Source organism: Rhodotorula toruloides, assembly GCF_000320785.1.
Source record: "Rhodotorula toruloides NP11 unplaced genomic scaffold Scaffold7, whole genome shotgun sequence".
Lineage (NCBI taxonomy): Eukaryota > Fungi > Basidiomycota > Microbotryomycetes > Sporidiobolales > Sporidiobolaceae > Rhodotorula > Rhodotorula toruloides.
Window position 1 is genome coordinate 349466 of NW_015622967.1, and position 19774 is coordinate 369239.

The window sequence follows — 19774 nt, forward strand, 5'->3', positions numbered from 1 at the left end:
TGTTGCGTAGTAGCTGCGAGCGTTGCGAAAGAGAGAAAGCTGCAGAAACAATGCATTGGGGCGTAGGAAGCGGGAGAGCCAGAAGAGGGCATCAGTAGGGAAGGAAGAGAGGAGGAGACGGAGAGAACGCATGCGAACAGCACAACCACCTTGATGATACTGAGCATGCACACCAGAGCGTCAATGACAGACGTAACACAGGAGTGACGGCCGGAGTAAGAAGCTAGCGCAGGTAAGAGGGAGAGCAAGTAGCGCGGCGACGCTTCGTAGGCGGAGCGTCGGAAGCCTCGTCGCCATAGAGGTGCTCGTCAGTACGTTCTGCAGAAGAGGAAGAAACAAAACAGTCGAAGGAAGAAGCGCGGCGCTTGTTGGGTCGAGACGGAGCGGTCTGTAGGGGAGAGGAGGTCGAGTCTGCAGCTGCGCCTGTGCCGGGTAAGGCCTGAGGCGAGGTCGCGCCCCAAACATCGCAAGCGTCGTCACAGAGCTCGTCATTGAGCCAAAAGCTCGGATCAAAGTCGGTCGGGCTTTCGCCAGTCCGCCAAGGGACGGGAAGAGGGCCTTCCTGGGCAGACGAACCGTCGTTCGAGCTGGCGGGAGTGAGCGTGAGCTGTCGCGCACTCAGTGTTGGCGACGTTTCGAGCGGCTCGGAGAGCAGCGACGTCGAAGACTTGATGAGCGGGTCGAAGAGGGACATAGGTCGAAAAGGCGATTGCTGCGGCGAGTGCAGCAAGGACGAGGTCGAAGAGGAGGACCAGCGGTGCTCCGGTGCCCCCGCAACAAGAGAGTGCGAGTGGAGTGACGAGCCGAAAAGCTGCTCATCCTGTGCCGTGTCAGTGGGAAGCGGAGGGGAGGAGAGGGCGCTGGCGGCCACGAGGAGGGCGGCCATTCCGAGCGGCTCATGTCGCTCCTTCGCCTCTTCCGGTCGTGAGTTCGCCTTGCGAGGTCGAAGCTTGACGGTGTTGGCCGAAGGAGTTGGAGGAGGCGGCAAAGGCAGGTTGAGCGAGTTCAATGTGGGCAGTTTGACCTGCTTTCCTTTCGCCGCTTTGCTGGAACCCGCTTCTCGGTCGTTGGAACACGCTGGACAGTGCTTGATGAAACCGGTGACGAGGTCTGCAAAGTGCAGGAAGAGAGTGAGCTGGGGAAGGCGAGGCAAAGAAGCGAAAGTCGCGACGCACCCTTCGGGATGTGCGACCACTCAGCCTTGACGGCGTTGTACGTCTTGTCGCGTCCTCCATGGTTCGTCCTCTCGTGCGCTTCCTTGACAATCTCGTAGATCTCGTGCCGCTGAGCCACCGGTTTCTCGGCCGTCCTCGCGCGAGTCCGCTGATTGATCCTGAAATAGCGGACGAGCGGGTCGCCGTTCGGGCCGAGTACTTCGCCGTTCTCGTCGCCAGGCGGACGGATGAACTCGAAGTGCGCGCGAGCCCAGTAGCGCTCGCCAGAGTCGCCGAGGGTCGTGTCGGAGGGGTCGCGGAGGGTGTCGAGGATGAAGGCGAAGAGGGTGCCGTCGACTGTAAATGCGTGCGAGATCGTCAGTGCCCGCTGCCAGTGGAAACAAACGGAGATGGAGGGTGAAGGGGATGTGATGGACGCACTCAAAGCCTTCCCTCGCTTCGTCGGCCCCAGATTGGCGAGATACCCCTCGACGAGCCCTTCAAAGACCTCCTCGGACGTCGTCTCCCTCGCCATGGTGGAGCAGTCGCGCGGGAGGCGAGACTTGGTTGAGGTGAGGAGGGACGAAAGGAGGCTGACGGGGGAAGCGGTGCGGGTGCGTCTCGTTAGGTGTACTCGGTGTGCGCGTATTGTGAAGCGTTTCGGATGATCGTGAGCAAGCGAGCGAAGCGGACGAGCGAGTGTGAAGGTAAGAGGACGAGGAAGAGAGCGAATGGCGGGAACAGAGCCTCCTCGCTTCGCCGTTGCTCCTGCTCGTCCCGCCACCTTCACGATCGCACCCAGAGCCAACTCTGCGGCGGTCCGCGATCAGCTGAGTCCCAACGGTTTCGAGGTACGGGAAGGATAAGAGGGTCAGGCAAGACCGCGAGAGTCGGGCTAAGGCGAACTCAGTCGGCGGTGGGCGAAGCGGTTGTTGAATGCGCAGAGGAGAAACTGCAGGCGACCATCGAGCTCCGAAGGCGGAGCGAGGTTCGTGAGGCGAGCGACGCGAGGAGGAAGGAGGAAATGTTGAACGACGAGCAAGCTGAGCGAGGTCAGTCTGGCCAGCGTTTCTATGCCGTACCAGCTCTGCTAGCTCCAGTCTGTACGCCGTAGAAACGCTCCGTCGCACCCTGTGAGTCCCCGTACGCAAGGAGGTCCGAGCGAGCGAGGGAAGGAGCATCGTCGAGGTCCGCTGAAAGCCTTGGTGTCTGTCGAGCATGTGTGTAAGCTGAGAACCGTGAAGACCTAGCTGCACATGCGGGAAAGAGCGAGTGACTTTGCGTGGTGAGAAGAACGCAAGCGTCGAAGTCGCGAGGAGGAGAGGTCACTTGCGGAAGCACCTGGCTCTTTCCGCAACTCTCGAGCGCAGAACGAGCTTGCTGTTGTCAGTATTTGTCTCCTCCAGAACCCAGCAGCGGCGCCAGCCAGCGAGGGAAACCCTCTCTCGGGAACGACCTTCTCAATCTGCCTCGAGCGGCGAAGTCTGATAACGGCGTTGCGATAGAGGCATGAGGACGACAGAACAGACGCATAACGGAGTAAAGACAAGAGCTCATGAACTTCCACCACCGACGAGCCGATCCACCAATCCCGACAGACCCCACTCCCACATCCCCTTGCCCGCCTGCGATGCGCGCCTGACAGGCTTGAGCGCCGGCGGACCCATCGTCATGCCCAGTCCCTGCGCAAGGCCCGCATCGCCCTGCCGCTTCTCCCGCGCGTGCTGCTCAATCGCGACCGACACGCTCGATGCCCGCTTCTCCCGCCGCGCTCGGGCGTCCCTTGAACCGCTGTTGTCGCCTTGTCCAGGTCGAGGACTGTACGTCTGACCGATACTACGTCCACGACCGCGTCCTTCGCCTGCATCGGCGTCCCCCGAGCCGTTCTTCGCCGCGAGGTCCTCGACAGCGAGAGCCGAGCGGACGAATGGCAACGCTCGAGCATCCGACAAGGTGATGACGATGCGCGAAGCATCGGCTCGCGCCATCCCAGCAGGCGTAGGCTGACTCGCCACCCTCCGTCGACTGCTCGTACTCGCGCGGGATGACGGCCTGACAGGCGTGCTCGCTCCGTCCGGCCCTATCGACCCAGCCTTGCGGATCGAGACGAAGAAGACGAGCGCTTCGACCTTCTTGCTCTTCTTCCCGCTTGAGCGGCCTGGCTGGTCGGGCGGAGTCCAGGCGGACCGGCTGTTACCCGTGTACGTATGCCGGCGCGAAGGAAGCCCCGGGCGGAGGGGCGTCTCGCTTCGGTCGAGCGCGGCGCGTAAGCGAGTCGTAGCGGAGAAAGGGGAGGTTTCGGGGCTGTCGGGGTCGTTGGGAGAGGGAAGCGCGACGACGCATTGGAGGTAGCAGGTGAAGGATTCTTCGTCGAAGCGGGATGAGCGGACGGAGGAGGCGCGAGAGGGTGTGGCGGTTGGAGCGTCGACGAAGGGGAAATTGGGGAAAGGTTGCATGAAGGGCGTAGGCGGAAGCGAAGGCGGGGAAGAGTAGGGTGACAGTGCGTCGGACAAGGCGGAAGAGGACGAGGTTGATTCGTCGCGAACGTGGTAGAGGATGCCTTTGCACCGCAGAGCATACTTGATGTAGGAGACGGCTCGCCGGATCGGCTCGTCGTGCGGGTTGAGGAGTGTGAGCTCGATAGGCGGAGGGAGGGCTTGGTGGCCGAACGAGAGCGACTCGACAGACGGTGTGGGCGGAGCAGGCGAGGACGAGCGCGAGCCGCTCGAGACGGAAGCGAGCGAGATCGACGGCCGGGAAAGGGGCGTGAAGTAGGATTCGGTACCGTAAGTCGAGGACGTTTCGGTCTCAGGCGAAGGAGGGGAGTCGTCGCGGACGGCTGTGAGACCACTCGGTACCGACTCAGGCGAGGCGTACACCTCCCTCCCGGGCCGTAACGTCCTCGCCGACGAGATCGACCTCGACACCCGTTCCGGCACCTGAAGGACCTGCTGCTCAACAAGCGCCGCCAGTCCATCCCCCACCACAGCCGCCTCAAGTCTCGGTCCTTCACTCCGGGCATGACTGTCCTCGTCGAGGCAGAGCGGCAGCCGGTGCGCGAGCGGGGCGGGCACGAATGTCGTAGTCTTGAACTCCTTCTTCTCCCTCGGCCCATCCTCCTCCTCCTTCTCCCTCTCCGCCCGCCCTTCCCGCGCTGCTCGGTCCTTAAGCCGCTGCGGCAACGTCTCGCAAAAGCGATCGAAAGCCCTCATCCTCTTCACCCCGTCAAGGTGCAAGAATCCCGCCAGGACCTGCCTTATCTGTGCGTCCTCGACAGCGAGAAGCGCATCAACCGCTTTATCCGCCAACTCCTGCATTGACTGATGCCCAAGCCCGAGCGGGTACCGATTCGTACTCAGGCAACGAAGGACGGTGAGTCCCGTACACCAGATATCGATCTCGGCGCCGTAGTACCTCGACGAGCCGGATTTGTCGCGTAGTCCGCGCCAGAGTTCGGGAGAGTGGTATGCGGGTGAGCCGCAGCAGGTTGTGAGTTTGGGCGTCGAGGAGGAAAAGTGAGTTGCGAGACCGAAGTCGAGGAGTTTGAGCAGGAGGGTTGGGGGAGTATCGGGTGGTGCGGAGGAGGGAGGAGGGACGAGGCGGACGAGAATGTTCTCGGGCTGCGCAAGCGACGTCAGCCACGCAACCGCAGCTAAGCGAGAGGCGGAACGAACCTTGATATCCCTATGACACACCCTCAACGGCTCATGCAAGCTCTTGACGACGCTCGAAAGCTGCTCCAACACGCTCCATGCCTGGTCGAGCGGCAGGATCCCGCCAGGGGACGAGGTGACGAGCGCTTCAAGCGTGACGGACGAACGTAGGTTCTCTTCGACTAGGTAGAAGTGGCCGGGCGTGCGGATCGTTTCGAAGACCTGCGAGCGCGGGCGAGGTGTCAGATCAGCTTTGCTGAGAGTGGAGAGGAGACCCACCTTGACGAGGTTGCGGTGCGGGAGAAGCTGGGCGAGGATGAGGGGTTCGCGGAGCAGGCGGGTCGAGATCAGGTGGTGGTGAGGATGCAAAGGCGTGTGCTTGAGAGCGTACTGCGGCGAAAGTGCGTGTGAGTCGGGAGTTGTCCTCAGACAGTAGAGCGCGGACGCACCTCCGTGTCGCCCTTCCGCACAAGCAACACCTCGCTAAACTTGCCCCTCCCAAGACTGATCCGATCCGGCTTGCGGTCTGGCGGCTTGTCTGGGTCTCTTGATGGTTCAGGGGTCAAGCGAGAGACGTCGGGACTGGGAGGATGCAGGGAGAAGGTGTAGTCGGCGATGCCGTAGGGGAGGAGTGAGTCGAGGTCTTGCGAGTCGATTTGCCGGATAAGTTGCGGTATCTGGGCACGGCGTGGTGAGAAGAGCTCGTTCGTAGCGAATCGAAGGCGGACTCACTTGCGCACGGATGATCTCTTCGACCGTGGGTTCCCGAGACGACCAGGATCCGTATCGCGAAGGACCCACCTCGCCGGCGTCCGGCAGCGCGTCTCCATCCTCCTCATCACTGCTTCCCGAGCCCACGACGAATGCAACGGCCTTCCCCTTGCCCTTGCTCGACGAGGTGCTGGTATCGTCGAGCGCAGACGAGTCCTCCCCGCCCGTCTCTGACCCGCTCGGACTCCAGAACGCCCTGGACTGTCTTCTCGTCACCACGCTCCTGTCTTCGCTGCTCGCGCGCCGTTCGCGCAAGAGCACCCTGTGTCGATCGCCTGTTCGTCCCCCACCTCTCGTGCGTTGACCGAAAGGCTGCTCGGGAAAGCACGGCGGGGGCTGGGAGTGTATCGCCCAGTGTATTGGGGGACTGAGAGGGGAGGGGAGGCGGCTGGTGGATGAGGAGCGGGTGGTCAGCGTCGACAGGGCGAGTGACGGTCTGCCATGATAAGGGAGGTGGAGGAGCGAGTCGGGTCGGGTGCGGTGCGAGGACGGCGGCGGGTGGGCTGTGGGTGCCTCGTGCGTGGCTGTCATGCACTGCGAGCCAGTTTGCCAGTCTGCGGCAGGTGTCACGAGCGAGAAAGAGGGAGGAGGTGAGCGGGAGGATGAGAAGAGAGCGACGGCGGTGATGCGGGGTGCAACCAGAAGTGCGGGGGACGCGAGCACAGTCCCGAAGAGCAGCGCGTGCGTCGAAAGCTGTGTCTGACTGAGGAAGAGCGAGAGAAGCGACGAGGTCGATGTTCACCTCCTCGACGACGCGCGACAACCTCTTCCTCCTTGTGCTCGTCGCGTTCTCCCTCTGACGCTGACGCGCGCTATCGCCCGTCAACGCGGGGTCCAATTCTCCGGGTCTCGGGACCACCTCACAACCTTGACCCGTCGATCACCAACCACGAAGAAAAAAAGATTCGAGTGCGAATGCAAAGATGCGTGTGCGACGACCAAGACGAGTCTACGTCTCCTGGCAGAATGAGTGGTCTAGGTTCTATGGACAGGAAAGATGTAAGGGAATGCGAGGGGGATAAGAACGACAGGAGGGACGAGGGGGATACAGAACGAACGAACGACGACGACGACATAACGATACTGCTGGACTGAACCTAATAAGGAGTGAGAGGGCGACTCAAAACGTCGACAGCTGCGACCCGCGACTCCTCCCTCGCCGCGAGATGACGTTCATTAGTGCCGCCGCGAGGAACAACCCGACTGTCATGCCGACTGCAACGCGGATCAGGCCCGCGGCTGAGTCGACGGCGGTCGAGAACGAGTTGGATTGCGAGGTTGCCGAGTCCGAGGCGAAACGGAGGAGTCCGCCGTTGGCCAGGCCTGCGTTGAGAAGGTGATTAGCCGGAGAGCGGCGGCGAAGGGGCGGTCGCACGCACCCGAGGGAAGCTGGATGAAGATCCCGACGATCATCACCACAAACGCGCTCTCCCTCGTCGCCTTACTCCACACATTCCCCGACACGCCGACCACGAACGAGCCCAGCATCGAAGTCAAGGCGGGCATATTGCTGAAGGCGCGGGCGGAGAAGAAGTTGGTTGCGAAGCCCGCGCAACCGATAAGGAGCATGGCGAGGGTGTCGCGGCGGAAGAGGGGCTGGCCGTTTTTGAGCGCCATGCAGAGGAGGAAGCCGGGGACGGTGAGGAAGTCTGCGCGGACGGGGGAGACCTGTCAGCTCGGTTCTGAGCTCGACAAAGGTAGGTCCGACGCACAGAACCATTGAGGGATCGTCTGGCGGTACCACGGCGCTCCCTCGCGAAGGTAGGCGCACTATAGTCGCCAACTCAAGTCAGCTCGCAAGACCGGACTCGCAAAGGAGAAGCGAGCGCACCGTGTAATCATCGCCACCCGCAATCGACTCCCTCCCGCCCATCGTGTAGATCTCCGCCCCGACACTCAGTCCGAAGCCGAGGAAGAGCGAGTACAGCGCGGCGTAGGTGATCCGCACAGCGCCTGAAACGATCGAGCGGTTGGCAAGCTCGAGGGCGGCACAGAGGACGATGAAGCCTGGGAGGACTGCGGTATGACGGGCGGGTCAGGAAGATCGAGGGGAAGGAGGTGAGGGGAACGCACTGAGGACGATCGAACCGGCTGCGACGGAGTAGAAGCAGAAGTGGCCGGTGTAGCTCAACGCGCCTGCGATGACCGCATTGATGCAGGCGATGACGATCTCGAACAAGGACGAGTACATGTCGTTCCTCGCGAGGAAGACCTGGACGATGACGAGCAGGCTCCCAAGCGGGATCGCGACGAGACAGTCGATGAAAGAGCCGTAGAACGCGCTGGGCATGATGAAGGCGCCCGCGAGGCCTCCGACGACGACGTGGTGGAGCAGGCCGTACTTGGGCGGCGAGGTCATGAGGTCGTCGAGCTCCGTCGAGCCTTTCCCGACGCTGATCTTGTCACGTATCACCTTGTGATAGATCCAGTACGTCGATTTGAGCTTCCCGATGTCGAGGCCGCTCGCTTGTTTGAGGAAGCGGATGTCGGAGGTAAAGGTCGCGGGGTCGCCGAAGTTGACGAGGAGACAGCCGGGGAGGTAGAGGCAGGAGCAGTGCGGGAGCTCGAGGACTCGAGCGGTCGCCTGGAGCTGCGCCTCGAGACGATGAGAAGGTGCACCGAACCTGTCAAGCGAGCAAGCGGGTCAGCGCGAACCAAGGGTGAAAGGTAGGCGCTGAACATACATCATGAACGCCCTCGCGAGCTTGAGGATGAACTCCTGCCGCTCAATGATGGCCGCCACATGCGCCGTGATGAACACCCTCCTCGCCTTCAACTCCTTCTCCCTCGCCTTCTTCCTCCTCCGCTTCTCCTTCTGCCACTCTCGCAGATCCCGTTCGCGCTCCTTCGCCTCTTCCTCCGCGCGGCGCTCGGCTCGCTCGCGCTCCTTCTCGGCAGGAGTGAGGACGGGCGAGAGGTGGCCCGAGGAAAAGTATTCCTGGTGCAGAGACGAGAACGAGCCAGTAGGCGACTTGGGCGACTTGGCGGCGCCGAGGAAGCGGAAGATTGCTGATGATGCAGTAGGCGAGATCGGGCTGCGAGTCGGAGGCGGAAGAGCGTGAGGAGGCGAGAGTGCCGAAGTGTCGATGGACAAGACCGGTCGAGGCGACGAGTTGCCGCTTCCACTGCCGTTCCCGTCCTTGTCGTCCTCCGTCTCGACGTGCAGAGAGAAAATTGCCTTCTTTCGCCGGCCCCGGCGCTCTTGTAACATCTGCGCCGCGTTACCCGACTTGTCCCGCTCTTCCTCCTCGCGGACCATCTCGCTCAGGCTCTTTCGGCTCGACTCGGGCGATCGAGGAGCGGACAAGGCTGGACGAGCGGGAGGGGAGAGCGGACGAGGTGGTGGTGGTGGTGAGAGTGCGCGCGCCGAGGAGGATGGGCTAGGCGAGGCGGAGCCTGAGCGAGTATGACGGTTCACGTCCGGTGCGGAGTAGCGGGAGAGGTGGTACCCAGGTCGAGTCGGGATAGGGGCAATGGTCGTGCCGGACGGAGTGGCAGGAGCGACGAGCGAGGTCTGCATACTTGACAGCGTCAGTACGTCAAGTCGGAGTGAATAGCCAGAAAGGGACGCACCGCTCCGAACACTAACCCGCCAAACACGCCCGCTTCGCTTCTTGCGGCCTTCGGCCTCGTCCGCTCCGTCTCCAACTCCAGCCCGAGCCTGTCCCCCACCTTCCTCACGCGCTTCGACAGTTCCGAGCTGAGTTTCGCTCGGTGAGGGATCGCGACGCCCACGGGTACTGTTGGAGAAGTTGGAGAAAGGGGAGGGGAAGAGGTGTGCGAATGGCGGGAGAGGGAGGTGGAGGAGAGCAGGCGGGAGAGGGTATTGGATGAGTGGGAGCGGTGCGGCGGTCTCGTTGAGTCGGACTGAGAAAAACGAGAGTCGGAAGAGGCGAGCTGGACGAGCGAAGTGGCGGAGCGGGAGCGCTTGTGTGCAGCGAGTGTGGGCGAAGCGGGGGCAGGAATGTCGATGGCGCTAATCGCTGAAGTCGACCCGACAGACAAAGGTCGGCGAAGAGGCGAGAAAGCGGGCGATGAAGCAGTCGGTGAGGACGCCCTCGAGCGCGACACGGACCTGTCTTCGCTCGGAGCCCGCGTCGACCGCCCGGACGTCCCAGCACTCTGCCTACCTCGGTTATGCTTGAACGCCCCGCCCGTCGCCAAACGTATCGCAGTACCTGCCGCATGTTTCGAAGCTGAAGCGACCGACGTCGAAGCTGCGTGCAAGGCGTTCTTGCTCGCGCGCTTGGCTCGAAGACGCGCGATGAACCGCTCGCGCTCGTACTCGTCGTCGGACGAATCGTAGTCTGTGCCTGGCTTTGCTGCAAGAGTCGGAGAAGGCGGGACGGACGAGAGGGGAGTTGGGATGGCGGAAGACGAGGCAGAGCCCGGAGCGCTTCCTCCGCCTACCGCAGCTTCCTGCTGGCTCAGGGCAATGAGCGCTGCAAGGATTCCAGCGTTGCCCTGAGGCGCCGAAGGGGCAGTCGGCGAGCCGGCTCGCGACTCTTCGTCGCTTGTGCCGAGGTCGCGAGGACTAGTCGGCCCTGCTTTTCCGTCCAATACATCCTCCTCGAACCGCCTCATCCGACTAATTGATGCCCTCCGCTGCCGCAAGCCTTCCCACAAGCCCATCGCGCCCGTCGTGTACTGCCCGACGAGTCCTTTCGCCTTCTCCTCGCTCTCCACCGCGGCATCGTTTGTCCCAAGTCCGGCCGAGGCGGCGGGCATCGAAGGCAGACCGTCCCGCTCGAGCGGGTCAACCCACACCTCGAGCTTCTTGACGACTGGGTCAACAATGCCCTCTATCGCGCCGTCCGCCTCTCCTCCCACAAGCGAAACGGGCACATCGTCGAGCCGATACCGGTCATGAAACGGGTCCGCCCTGTCGTCCACGCCGCCCTTCTCGGCCAGCGACAGGCTCTTCCTCCTCTTCTTTGCCCCAGCTTCCCCTGAGAGACTCGGACTCGGTGCGTCGGCCGCACTTTCGCTGAAGAAAGGGACGGAAACGTGCGCCGAGACCTGCTCGTTCCACTGCACCCGTCGCGCGGGCTTCGCAGTCGCTCCTGGAGTGCCAGGAGTCGCTGCACCGTCTGGTGTGCCAACTGGAGGGGTCGGCGCGGGCGTGACGGGCACCGAGACGAAGTCGTTGGCTTGGACTGATGAGGATGCGAGGTCGGGGAGAGCGGGTGCCGGCGGGTCGAGTGGTGGCTCTTCGGGCGCCATTGGCCCTCGCGAGTCGAGTTTGCGCAGTCTTGGCTGAGTCTGAGCGGTGTGTGAGCGTGTGTGAGGGTGGGAAAGGAGTTTGGGATGCTCGAGGCCGACCTCCGCGTCTAGGCGAGGCGGGGCGAGGTGCGGAGTCCCATTGTGCGCGTCGCTGTCGTTGTCAGAGTTGCTATCGAGCCAAGCGGTGCGAACAGAGCGCGTTCGAAAGGACGGAAGCGGGAAAGGCTTGAACGGGCGAGAGAAGTCCGCTCGCGACGAGGCTTGCACTCGAACAACGCACTCGCAACGACTGGACGGAGCTGCTGTGGCTTCAGAGTTGCTGTACTGGACGGTCTCAAAGGACTGGCGCTGGACCGGGCGAGCCGCACGCCGTCGTCGCTGAGGAGCGGCCGTCTCTCCTCGTCGTCCTCCTCGAGCGTCTGTTACACTCGCCGGTTGTGCGGCGGACGGGTGGAGCACGGGAGTCCAGTGCGGGAGCCTGTGGAATGCAGTGGATCAAGGCTGCACAGCTTCTCCGCGCTCCCCGTCGTCGCTTCTCCTTCTCCTGACCTTCTCAGGACGCTGTTCGCTTAACGCAGAGCCTGGCCTGCCCCCTTCCGCCTCCCGATGCTCACGACGCGCTGATTAGTTCGATGAACGCGTCGCATCAAGAGCGGCCGCTTTGACCGCCGACACAGCATCACCTTCACCTCGCCTCCTCTCTTCTCCTTCCCTCATCCTCTCGCAACTCGTCTCCGTGCTGCAACTCCGACGTCGTATACAGGCTCACAACGCAGGTGCGTCCCCGTCACGCAGCGCTCGACACCCTCCACCGCGTCCCTCGCCCGCCGGACTTTCCCCGTCGTCGACTGACCCGCTCCGTTCGTCCCCACAGCATGGCTCTCCCTCTCCTCGACCCCCTCACGGCCCCAACCGTCGCCCGCACCCGCCTCGACGCGCTCCTCCAGCGCCACTCCCTTTCGCTCTCCTCCCTGCTCCCCATCCTCACCACCTCCGGCGCAGTCCTCGGAGGAGGCTCGATCCCCTCGGTCGTCTATGACCCCAAATCTTGGGCTCCGCGTGACATCGACATTGTCGTTCCGCAAGCTGGCGCCGACGCGGTTCGCAAGTACCTCGGAGAGAACGGATTCAAGGTCTCGTTCGTGCCCCCGCAGGGATTCGAGTCGAGCTGGAAGAGGGACGGGGAGACGTTTGTTGTTCCGTATGCGCTCGAGACGTGGGACAAGGAGCGCAAGACGATTGACCTCACCATCGTCGGAGGAGGCATGTCGGCGCTCTCTCACATTGCGTGCGTCCTGCCCGTGCTTTCTCTTTCGCGCAGCAGCTGACCTTGTCTCGTTATCTCTCAGCTGCTACGTGAATTCGCATCGCCCGACCCTCTGCCCCCAAACAAGCAAGCTGACTTATCCCTCTGTTCGTTCTCCCAGCACTCCTCCATCGTCCTCGGCTGGCTCGACGGCCACTCCCTCAACGTCGCCTTCCCCGAGCCCTCCCTGTGCGGCCAAAACCTAATCAACATCATCCCCTCCAAGATGTCGCTCCTCTCCTTCGTCGAAGCGCTCGACAAGTACTCGACGCGCGGATACCGCCTCGTCACGGCTGACAAGGGGGGCTCGGTCAAGGTCAAGAAGGAGGGGACGGTGCAGGGGAGGGCGTTTGGGGATCAGAGGCAGGGGTTGACGGAGGAGGAGTTGAGGGATATCACGAGGAGGATGGGGTGGAGCGTCGAGATTGCTTGAGTCCGTTCTTTCGCTTTCTCTGCTCGTCTCGCTTGATCTTGTACGTAGGAACCGCAACGCAACTCGCTTGGACTTGACGCTCGACCTGGCCAACTTCCTCAAGCTCTTACCCTCTCTCGCTTTCTCGTTCCGCTTCGTCGCCTGTTGTGAAGATCGCAGTCGTGGGACGACGCTGCGGCACACTGGAAGAGCCGAAGCACGCTCCACGCTCCGCGGACCCGGCCGGAGGAAGGCGGACCTTCTTTCGTCGCTCTTCACTCGCTACTCAACCCTGCTCCTCTGCCTTGATGCTGACCACTTGTTGAGGACGAGGGTGATCTTTGCGAGCCGGCACAGCCGTCGGACAGTGAGCCAGCCTCGCCATGCCCGTTCTCTCGCCGTCCTTCTCTCCTCTGCTCCCGACACTTCCGCCTCTTCCTACCTCTCGCCAATCCCTCTCTCGTCGCGCATCTTCCACAAATCCCTCACTCCTCTTCGACCCTCCCTCGTCCCTCTCGACCTTCCTCACCCAAATCGGCAGCGCCGGTTCGCTCTCCTGCGAGAAAGGCGGCGGGGTGGGGCTCGATACGAGGTCGGGAGGGTATCATACCAATGGGAAGGGAAAGAACGGGACGAGGTACTGCGGTGATGAGAAGGAGGGGCCGAAGATGGTTTGGTGGGAGAGTAACATGGTGATTTCGGCACTTGCTCTTCTTGCGCTTCGCACACGAGACTGACCACGCTCCATCGCGATTGACAGGACGTCGACTGTGACGGGAGCAGCAAGAAGGGACCTTGCTCGAACGACGAGAGCTTCCAGGGTCAGACGGCTTTCCAGGACAGTGCGTCGAATTTCCTTCACTTGTAAGCTTCTCCCCCATCCGATGGCAGTTTCTCTAGCTCTTTCGCTGCGACGCTTACACCTTTCGGTGCCTGCAGAGAGCGGCAAAGACATCGACGCCCAGTCCGTGCCGTCAGTTCGCTTCCCTCGCACCAGCTCCGTCGTTTGCACCGTCCTCTCCCGTAGACACCTGACATTTGCTTGACATTGCCCGCAGCTACGTCGTCATCGACCAAGACAAGGATTTCGACCCGACCAAGTTCGGCGTGCAGCCGCTGTCGGTCGTCGCGGTCGTCTGTGGAGGGAAGCTGACGTTCGGTATCTGGGCTGACACAAGTACGTTCTCGCTACTCACTCCGCTTCTTGCACTCTTCTGCGTATTGTCTAACTCTACGGATCCCCTCTCGACCGCTCGAAGATGCCCTGGGAGACATGGGCGAAGTTTCGGTCTACCTCGCCCAAGTCTGTTTCGGCACCGGCATGAACGGCGACGCAGGCTACGACAACCCCGACGTCTTCTACGTCGCCTTTCCGGGCGGAAAGAGCGAGACGGTCCCTTCGAAGGAGGGGAAGGATTTGAACGAGATCATGACTATTGGTCAGGGGTTGGTGCAGAAGGCGTTCGGTAGCGGCGGCGCCGTTGTCTCGGGAGGTACGGGCAACTTGACGGGAGTGTCGAGTGCCAGTCATTCGGGAGGCAAGGCGAGCTGGACGGGCGGAGGCGCGGGCGAGAGCGATCAGGCAACCGCAACGTCGGCTGGTGTTGGCGGAGGCAGTTTAGGCGGGACGGGAGCGGGCGGAGCGACGGGAGCCGGCGAAATGACCGGGGCTGCCCCGATACCGACGGGCAACAACGCAGCAACAGCGTCGTATGCGAGCGAAGGCGGTACTGGCGGTCTCTCGACAAGCGGCGGTACGGCTGGTGGCTCAACATCTTCGGGAGGTTCTTCCAGTGCGCTGCTGGGGAGCACTGGCACGTGCGTCTTGTTCTCACGCCCTGCTTGGCTGGAAACGCCTGACCTTCCCAATCGCGCCTTTTCCCTTCGTCTCGCTCGCAGCACGACTACCCAGCTCTTCATCGCCGGCGGATGCATTTTTCTGCTACTCGCTGCCGTCGTCGGCTGGGCGGCGATGCAGCATGGACAGCATGGCAGGCGGTACGAGCGCGCAAGCAGGAAAGACGGGACAAGCGACAGCGAGTCGGATTCGGAGACTGCACGGCGGTCAAAGCGTACGAGTCGAAGAAACCAGAGCAGCGGGTCAGAGTCGAGCGGGACGGAATCGAGCGAGACGGACGAGGAGAAGCCCTTGCGGGAGTTTGGGAGAAGGCGGTCGGCTCGACCACGTAGAAAGCGGGATATGTATCGCTGAGTACATGTACACTCACGGGAAGCTCGAGACGCTGTTGAGGAAAACTACGAAATGAGGGGAGCCGGAGGAGGCGTTGGCGGAAGAACCCAGCGACCTATTTTCTCGCCCACCTGCGCGTGCGAGGGAACGGGTCAGGACTAAGCGAAGCATAGAGTGGTGGGAAGGCGGGGCGAGGAATACTGCTTGCGCACCTTGACCAGCGTCTCAAGCTGCATGCCTTCCGCGTTCCGTCCCTCCGAGTTCTTCAGCAAGTCATCGTGCCATCGCACGCTCCCCTTCGGAAAGACCGCAACGATTGTCGAACCGCCGTATGCTGTGGACGGCTATCTGAGTAGGTACGCCTAGAGTCTGCAGCCAGAGAGGCTTGCAAACGCACCGAAATACCCCAACTCGTCTCCTCGCTTCACCTTCGCCCCTTCCTTCGCCGTCCTCTTGATGCTCGCGACAAGCAGCGCTCCGACCTGGACGAACGCAACGGGCACCGGCGAGCCCGTCAAGGGATGTACCGCGTCGAGCACATTTACGTCCCGCTTGTTGGCCGTGAAGACGTCGAACCGCTTGTCGCGCACAATCATCGAGTTGACCGTGTAGTAGGAGCCGGGGATATGCGATGTTGATCCGACGATGCAGTCGACTGGGGAGTGGAAACGGTGATAGTCGGCGAGCGCGAGGCGAAAGATTGCAACCGCACCGCCCTTAAGCGAGGTTGCGAGGCGCTTGTCGCGGAAGAGCGAGGCGAGGGTGAAATGCTTGCCCTGTAAACAAGCTGTGAGCTGAGTGCAGGAAAGGGAAGACTCCGTGGCCACTCACCTTGATCCACAGCTTCTGCGCCTCTTCAACGCTCCGAAAGACCGTTAACCGACAATCCGCCGCACTCGAGATGACAGTTGCATCGTGGGGACTGGCGATCGGGCGAGTCCCAGGCCGTAGTCGTCTGGCGAGAGAGAAAGCGTGAGCTTCAGTTCGGGAAGGGCGGCCGCGAGCCTCACTGACCGGTAAAAGAAGCTGTTGAGCGTCGGGTAATTACGCAAGTCCGGTTCTAGCAGCTCGGAGCAGTCGACTGCGCGGAGAGGGATAAGCACGAGGTGCAAAAACCGTCGGTGAAATGGACGCACTGTTGTAGGCCCGCACGAACGCTTCTATCCGACTTAGCGCCTTCCGCGGGTCGTCAAACTTCCGGCCCTCCTTCACTGACCACCGCTTCATCATCCGCTCCACCTCCTTCGTGTTGGTGAGTCGGCCCCGGTCGAGGCCGTGGTACAAAATGGTCATGCCGAGTCGGCTGGCGAGAGGCATTCGCTCGAAGATGATGACCTCGCCGCCCTTCAATGGGCCGTGTCGTAAGGCGACGAAGACGCCTGTGCCGCTTCGAACGGAGCTCTGTGGAAACTAGGTCAGGGACGGCTTGTAACTCGGGAAGAAAGGGAACGCACTTTGACCAGTGCAGGATGCCGGCTTAGCACAATCAGGTGCGTTGTCGCGCTGTCCTTGGCATCCAGCCTTCCATCAGCAATGTCCTCGTCTTCCCACCCGTCGTCGTTGTCCCCGCCCTCGTGCAACTTCCTTGCCCGTTCCACCGCCCGCCTCGCCTGATACCCTTTCAGTGCGCGTTCGACGGCGGGAGGTAAGAACTCGTCGTCAGCTGCGTAGTCGGGCAGCTCGGCGGGATTGAGGCGTCGCGAGTGCAGAGAGGGGAGATAGCGATCGTGCAAATACGCGACAGCGGCGGGCGGTGGGGAGGGAAGCGGCGGAAGTGCGGAACCGGAGGTTCTTCGTGGAGCCATGGTGCGCCGTGAAGGAGGGTGAAGAGAGAAGGAGAGAAGGAAGCGAGGACGGGCGGAAGGTCCGCGGACCGGCCGAGGGCTGAGCGGTGTACGGCCAAGCGAGTGAGCGGCCGACGCTGGGAGGAGCGAGATGAAGAAATAGCGCTGCGCGGAAGTGTAGCAGCAACGAAGTCGAGAGAGCGAGAATCGCAAGGAGGACGACGCTGCTCACCAGGAGCCCCTTCAACCTGCTTGAATACGCATCTCGATGGCAGTCCTCGTCCGTCTACTGCTTCGCCGTCCCATTCGTTTTCCCGCCTCCCGCAAAGAACTCCTTCAAACCCCTTTGCTTATCGTCCCACGCTCCACTCCCAACACCCCCTCGCGTCCGCTTCAAACCGTTCAGGTGATCTGCCTGTCCGAATACGACGACGCGGTGACGCAGCTTTGGGACGGGACGGGAATGGTCGTCTGCGTGCGGCCAGGCTGGAGGGAGAGTGGGATCGCGAGGTGGGATAGCGGGAAGGGTAGGGAGAAGGGAGTGGAACTCGTCGGGGAGAGGAGGGCGGTCGGCGTCGTCGACTGCGGAGCGAGACTTCGACGGAGAAGACGCTGACTTGCGAGAGGGAGAAGAATGGGGTGAAGGAGTCGGGGCAGCTTCGGACGGTGCGGGAGGCGATGCGTACTGTCCATTCTGCGGAGGTTGCTGTCCGGCCTGACCGCCGACAGCCGACGAAGGAAGCGCATGCAGAGCCGAATGGTCGTCCAGCTCAATCTCGATGCGCGTCCAGGCGGTGTTCTGATACCCGCCCGACTTGACAAAGCGGATCCTCGGGTCTCCTGCGCGCTTGAGGGCGAAGAGCATCTCGGACAGCCAGATGCCGTGCGCGAAAAGCATGATATGGTGTTGCTCGGGGTGAGAGGCGGAAGGCGGGACTTGGGCGGTTGCGAGGACGTGAGGGAGGACAAAGTGGCGGAGGACGAGGTCGGCGCGGCGGGCGACGTCGTTCAAGGACTCTGCGTTCGGCGCCAAGCTGTAGAAGCGCGTCAGACTGCAACTACGACAGTAAAGAAGCGGCTCGACTTACCGGAACGCCCGGTGATCCTCCCAAGGCAAATGCGCGCTCGAGTACTTGCCCGCGTCCCAAGGCGCACCCTCCGCCTCGCCAAAGAACTGCTCACGGAGCAGAGGAGAGACCTGCAAGACTGACCGATTAGCTCTTTCCCTTACATCAAGCGAAGGAGGGGAATCTTACGGTGAAGGGGGGCTTGGGGGTCGTCTTGTTCGCCTCGTATACCTTCTTCGCCGTCGTATGCGCTCGCGAGAGGTCGGAAGCGTAAATAGCTGCACGACTCGAGCGTAGGTCAGCCAGGTGGACAGCGGTCGCCTGAACGAGCGGAGACGAACCGGTAATCGGCACGTCCGCAAACGCCTCTCCGAGCCTCAGCGCCTGGCTGTAGCCATGCGTAGACAGCGGAGCGTCCCTATGACCCGCCCACAGCGCTGTACGAGGGAGACGAATGGGAAGTCAGTACATCGGCCGAAAGTGGCGAGGACGAAGGACCACGCGCCGGTCAAGTTGTCCTTCGACTCGCCGTGCCGAACCATCGTTAGGATGAGGGGTGCCATGGTCGATAGTGCAACCGAGTGCGAGGTGTGCGAGCGAGAGGGGAGGGAGATGACGAAAGAACGGCGAGTGAGGAGCGAGGCGATCTTGACGGCCGGTCGTGAGTTGAGTGAGATAACTGATTCTAGCTATCGGACGAGTCTAGGGAGCAGTCCGACTGAGCAGACGAAGTGAGTTGAGCGAGAGGAGTGTTTTCACGAGAGAGCGGTCGAGTTGGGGTCCTCGTCGCCCAGCGATGGACGGCTTCCTGCAAATCCCTCACGACAGAAACGTCGGAAGTGGCTCAATGTAAGCCGCAGCGAGCGAACGGAGCGCGGTGGAAGCGAGAAGGGCGACCTGCGTTGAGAAACGGTTGAGTGTAACAAGGTGTACGGCGCGAGAGAGCGAAAGAATGCGTCGACTCCATGGCGAGGCAGTCTACCGCAGCACAGACGACAGCAGAAGGTTGTTCAACCCCCGGGCTGTGGTCGACCTCTCGCGGACCAACCTTCGGTAGTCAAGGAAACGGGAGTGCCAGAAAGTCGGGTATGTATGGTATCATTGCGGTAGTATGCGCGGGTAGTCTTGAGGCGAGGGTAACGAAAGGTACAGATGGTCAAGCGTGCGCCGGAAATTGGTCGCTGGTTCTGCAGAGCGACGCGTCCACGATCAGCGGGCTGCGATTAGTGCGGTACGCGAGGGTGAAGAGAGAGCGAAACGGAGGAAGGAGAGAAACAAGAGGAGATGGTCGAGAGGGTGACATGAGAGCGAAGACGGACGCACAGGGTTCAAGCCTTGAGCGCCTTCGGTGCGTTCTTCTCGTGCTTCTCCTCCGCCATCCTCTCTGTCTGCGCAACGAATCGGACGTCAGCACAGCGCACACAAGCTGACGAGCTAGGGACGCACCGATGCGGTCCACAAGAACCGCGACATCTGCGGAGCGCGACTCTGTCAGCACTCGGTGTCGAAAGCGCGAAGGGGCCAAACGAACTGGCTTTGAGCGAACTGGAGGATGCAAGGATCGTATTGAGCTGCTCCGTGTTGTGCGCGGTCTTCTCCTCCAACTTCGCCGCCGAGACGAGGACGGGATGGACATGGCCTCCAAGGCGCCAGTCGACTGCGGGCCGACGACAAGTCAGCAGTCGCTCATAATGTGTGGAATTAAAGGCGCAGTTGACGCACTCCAAACAGCGGTCCCGACGACCACACCAATAAGCAGGAGGTCGGGCCCTGTCACTTTCGCCCGCGACCAGCCGTCATCGCGACCTGCCTCGGACGCCTTGCTAGCTGCAATAGCAGACTTGTCGGCGTGAGGGAGCGCACTGCTGTGAAGGGTACGGCCGTTGGAACGGGCGAGGGAGAGGCACGGCGACAGCGGGATGCGGGAGGCATGGCGGGAGGTGAGAGCAAGCGGGAGTAGACGGGAGAAGCCTGGCAGGGGTTCTAGCGAGTTAAACGAGCAGGAAAGAGCAGCAGTAGGGAGCAGTCGTTGCGCTGGCAGAACTCGAGCGAGAGGGCGGAGGTCAAGAGGCGAACGTTTGACGTTCCATCAGTACTAGTGTAACAAACTGTACGGCGCAAGAAAGGCTACACAATGACTAGAGCGTATACTCAGAAGACGGATCTAAGCGAGGAAGGGGACTATACAACCGCAGGCCTGACGACAGCATATC

The 19774-nt window shown here is 62.0% G+C and overlaps 8 protein-coding genes across 8 annotated transcripts; 2 read left to right on the forward strand and 6 right to left on the reverse strand.

Moving 5' to 3' along the window:
- Positions 1-223: 223 nt before the first annotated feature.
- Positions 224-1689, reverse strand: RHTO_07529 (uncharacterized protein; the record flags this gene model as incomplete). Its single annotated transcript, XM_016421185.1, has 3 exons — positions 224-1110; positions 1176-1511; positions 1596-1689. 3 exons carry the CDS (start codon positions 1687-1689, stop codon positions 224-226), a joined length of 1317 nt encoding a protein of 438 aa, XP_016274306.1.
- Positions 1690-2707: 1018 nt separating this feature from the next.
- On the reverse strand, positions 2708-6109 carry RHTO_07530 (serine/threonine protein kinase; the record flags this gene model as incomplete). The annotated part of the gene is made up of 5 exons (XM_016421186.1): positions 2708-4774; positions 4829-5029; positions 5087-5197; positions 5257-5484; positions 5540-6109. 5 exons carry the CDS (start codon positions 6107-6109, stop codon positions 2708-2710), a joined length of 3177 nt encoding a protein of 1058 aa, XP_016274307.1.
- Positions 6110-6698: 589 nt separating this feature from the next.
- Positions 6699-10801, reverse strand: RHTO_07531 (DUF1212 domain containing membrane protein; the record flags this gene model as incomplete). The annotated part of the gene is made up of 7 exons (XM_016421187.1): positions 6699-6901; positions 6958-7227; positions 7291-7348; positions 7410-7594; positions 7652-8202; positions 8263-9092; positions 9152-10801. 7 exons carry the CDS (start codon positions 10799-10801, stop codon positions 6699-6701), a joined length of 3747 nt encoding a protein of 1248 aa, XP_016274308.1.
- An 875-nt stretch (positions 10802-11676) lies between these two features.
- RHTO_07532 (uncharacterized protein) lies at positions 11677-12540 on the forward strand (the record flags this gene model as incomplete). Its single annotated transcript, XM_016421188.1, has 3 exons — positions 11677-12089; positions 12151-12157; positions 12229-12540. The coding sequence occupies 3 exons, from the start codon at positions 11677-11679 to the stop codon at positions 12538-12540; spliced, it is 732 nt and encodes a 243-aa protein (XP_016274309.1).
- A 362-nt stretch (positions 12541-12902) lies between these two features.
- RHTO_07533 (chitosanase, glycoside hydrolase family 75 protein) lies at positions 12903-14731 on the forward strand (the record flags this gene model as incomplete). The annotated part of the gene is made up of 6 exons (XM_016421189.1): positions 12903-13211; positions 13280-13361; positions 13459-13483; positions 13578-13696; positions 13779-14337; positions 14419-14731. 6 exons carry the CDS (start codon positions 12903-12905, stop codon positions 14729-14731), a joined length of 1407 nt encoding a protein of 468 aa, XP_016274310.1.
- A 44-nt stretch (positions 14732-14775) lies between these two features.
- On the reverse strand, positions 14776-16515 carry RHTO_07534 (phosphatidylserine decarboxylase; the record flags this gene model as incomplete). The annotated part of the gene is made up of 7 exons (XM_016421190.1): positions 14776-14841; positions 14923-15044; positions 15108-15486; positions 15542-15665; positions 15725-15791; positions 15847-16111; positions 16165-16515. The coding sequence occupies 7 exons, from the start codon at positions 16513-16515 to the stop codon at positions 14776-14778; spliced, it is 1374 nt and encodes a 457-aa protein (XP_016274311.1).
- Positions 16516-16780: 265 nt separating this feature from the next.
- Positions 16781-18124, reverse strand: RHTO_07535 (fructose-2,6-bisphosphatase; the record flags this gene model as incomplete). Its single annotated transcript, XM_016421191.1, has 5 exons — positions 16781-17528; positions 17583-17692; positions 17751-17839; positions 17903-17998; positions 18067-18124. 5 exons carry the CDS (start codon positions 18122-18124, stop codon positions 16781-16783), a joined length of 1101 nt encoding a protein of 366 aa, XP_016274312.1.
- A 765-nt stretch (positions 18125-18889) lies between these two features.
- RHTO_07536 (uncharacterized protein) lies at positions 18890-19493 on the reverse strand (the record flags this gene model as incomplete). The annotated part of the gene is made up of 5 exons (XM_016421192.1): positions 18890-18945; positions 19008-19034; positions 19093-19218; positions 19284-19388; positions 19469-19493. 5 exons carry the CDS (start codon positions 19491-19493, stop codon positions 18890-18892), a joined length of 339 nt encoding a protein of 112 aa, XP_016274313.1.
- Positions 19494-19774: the final 281 nt, after the last annotated feature.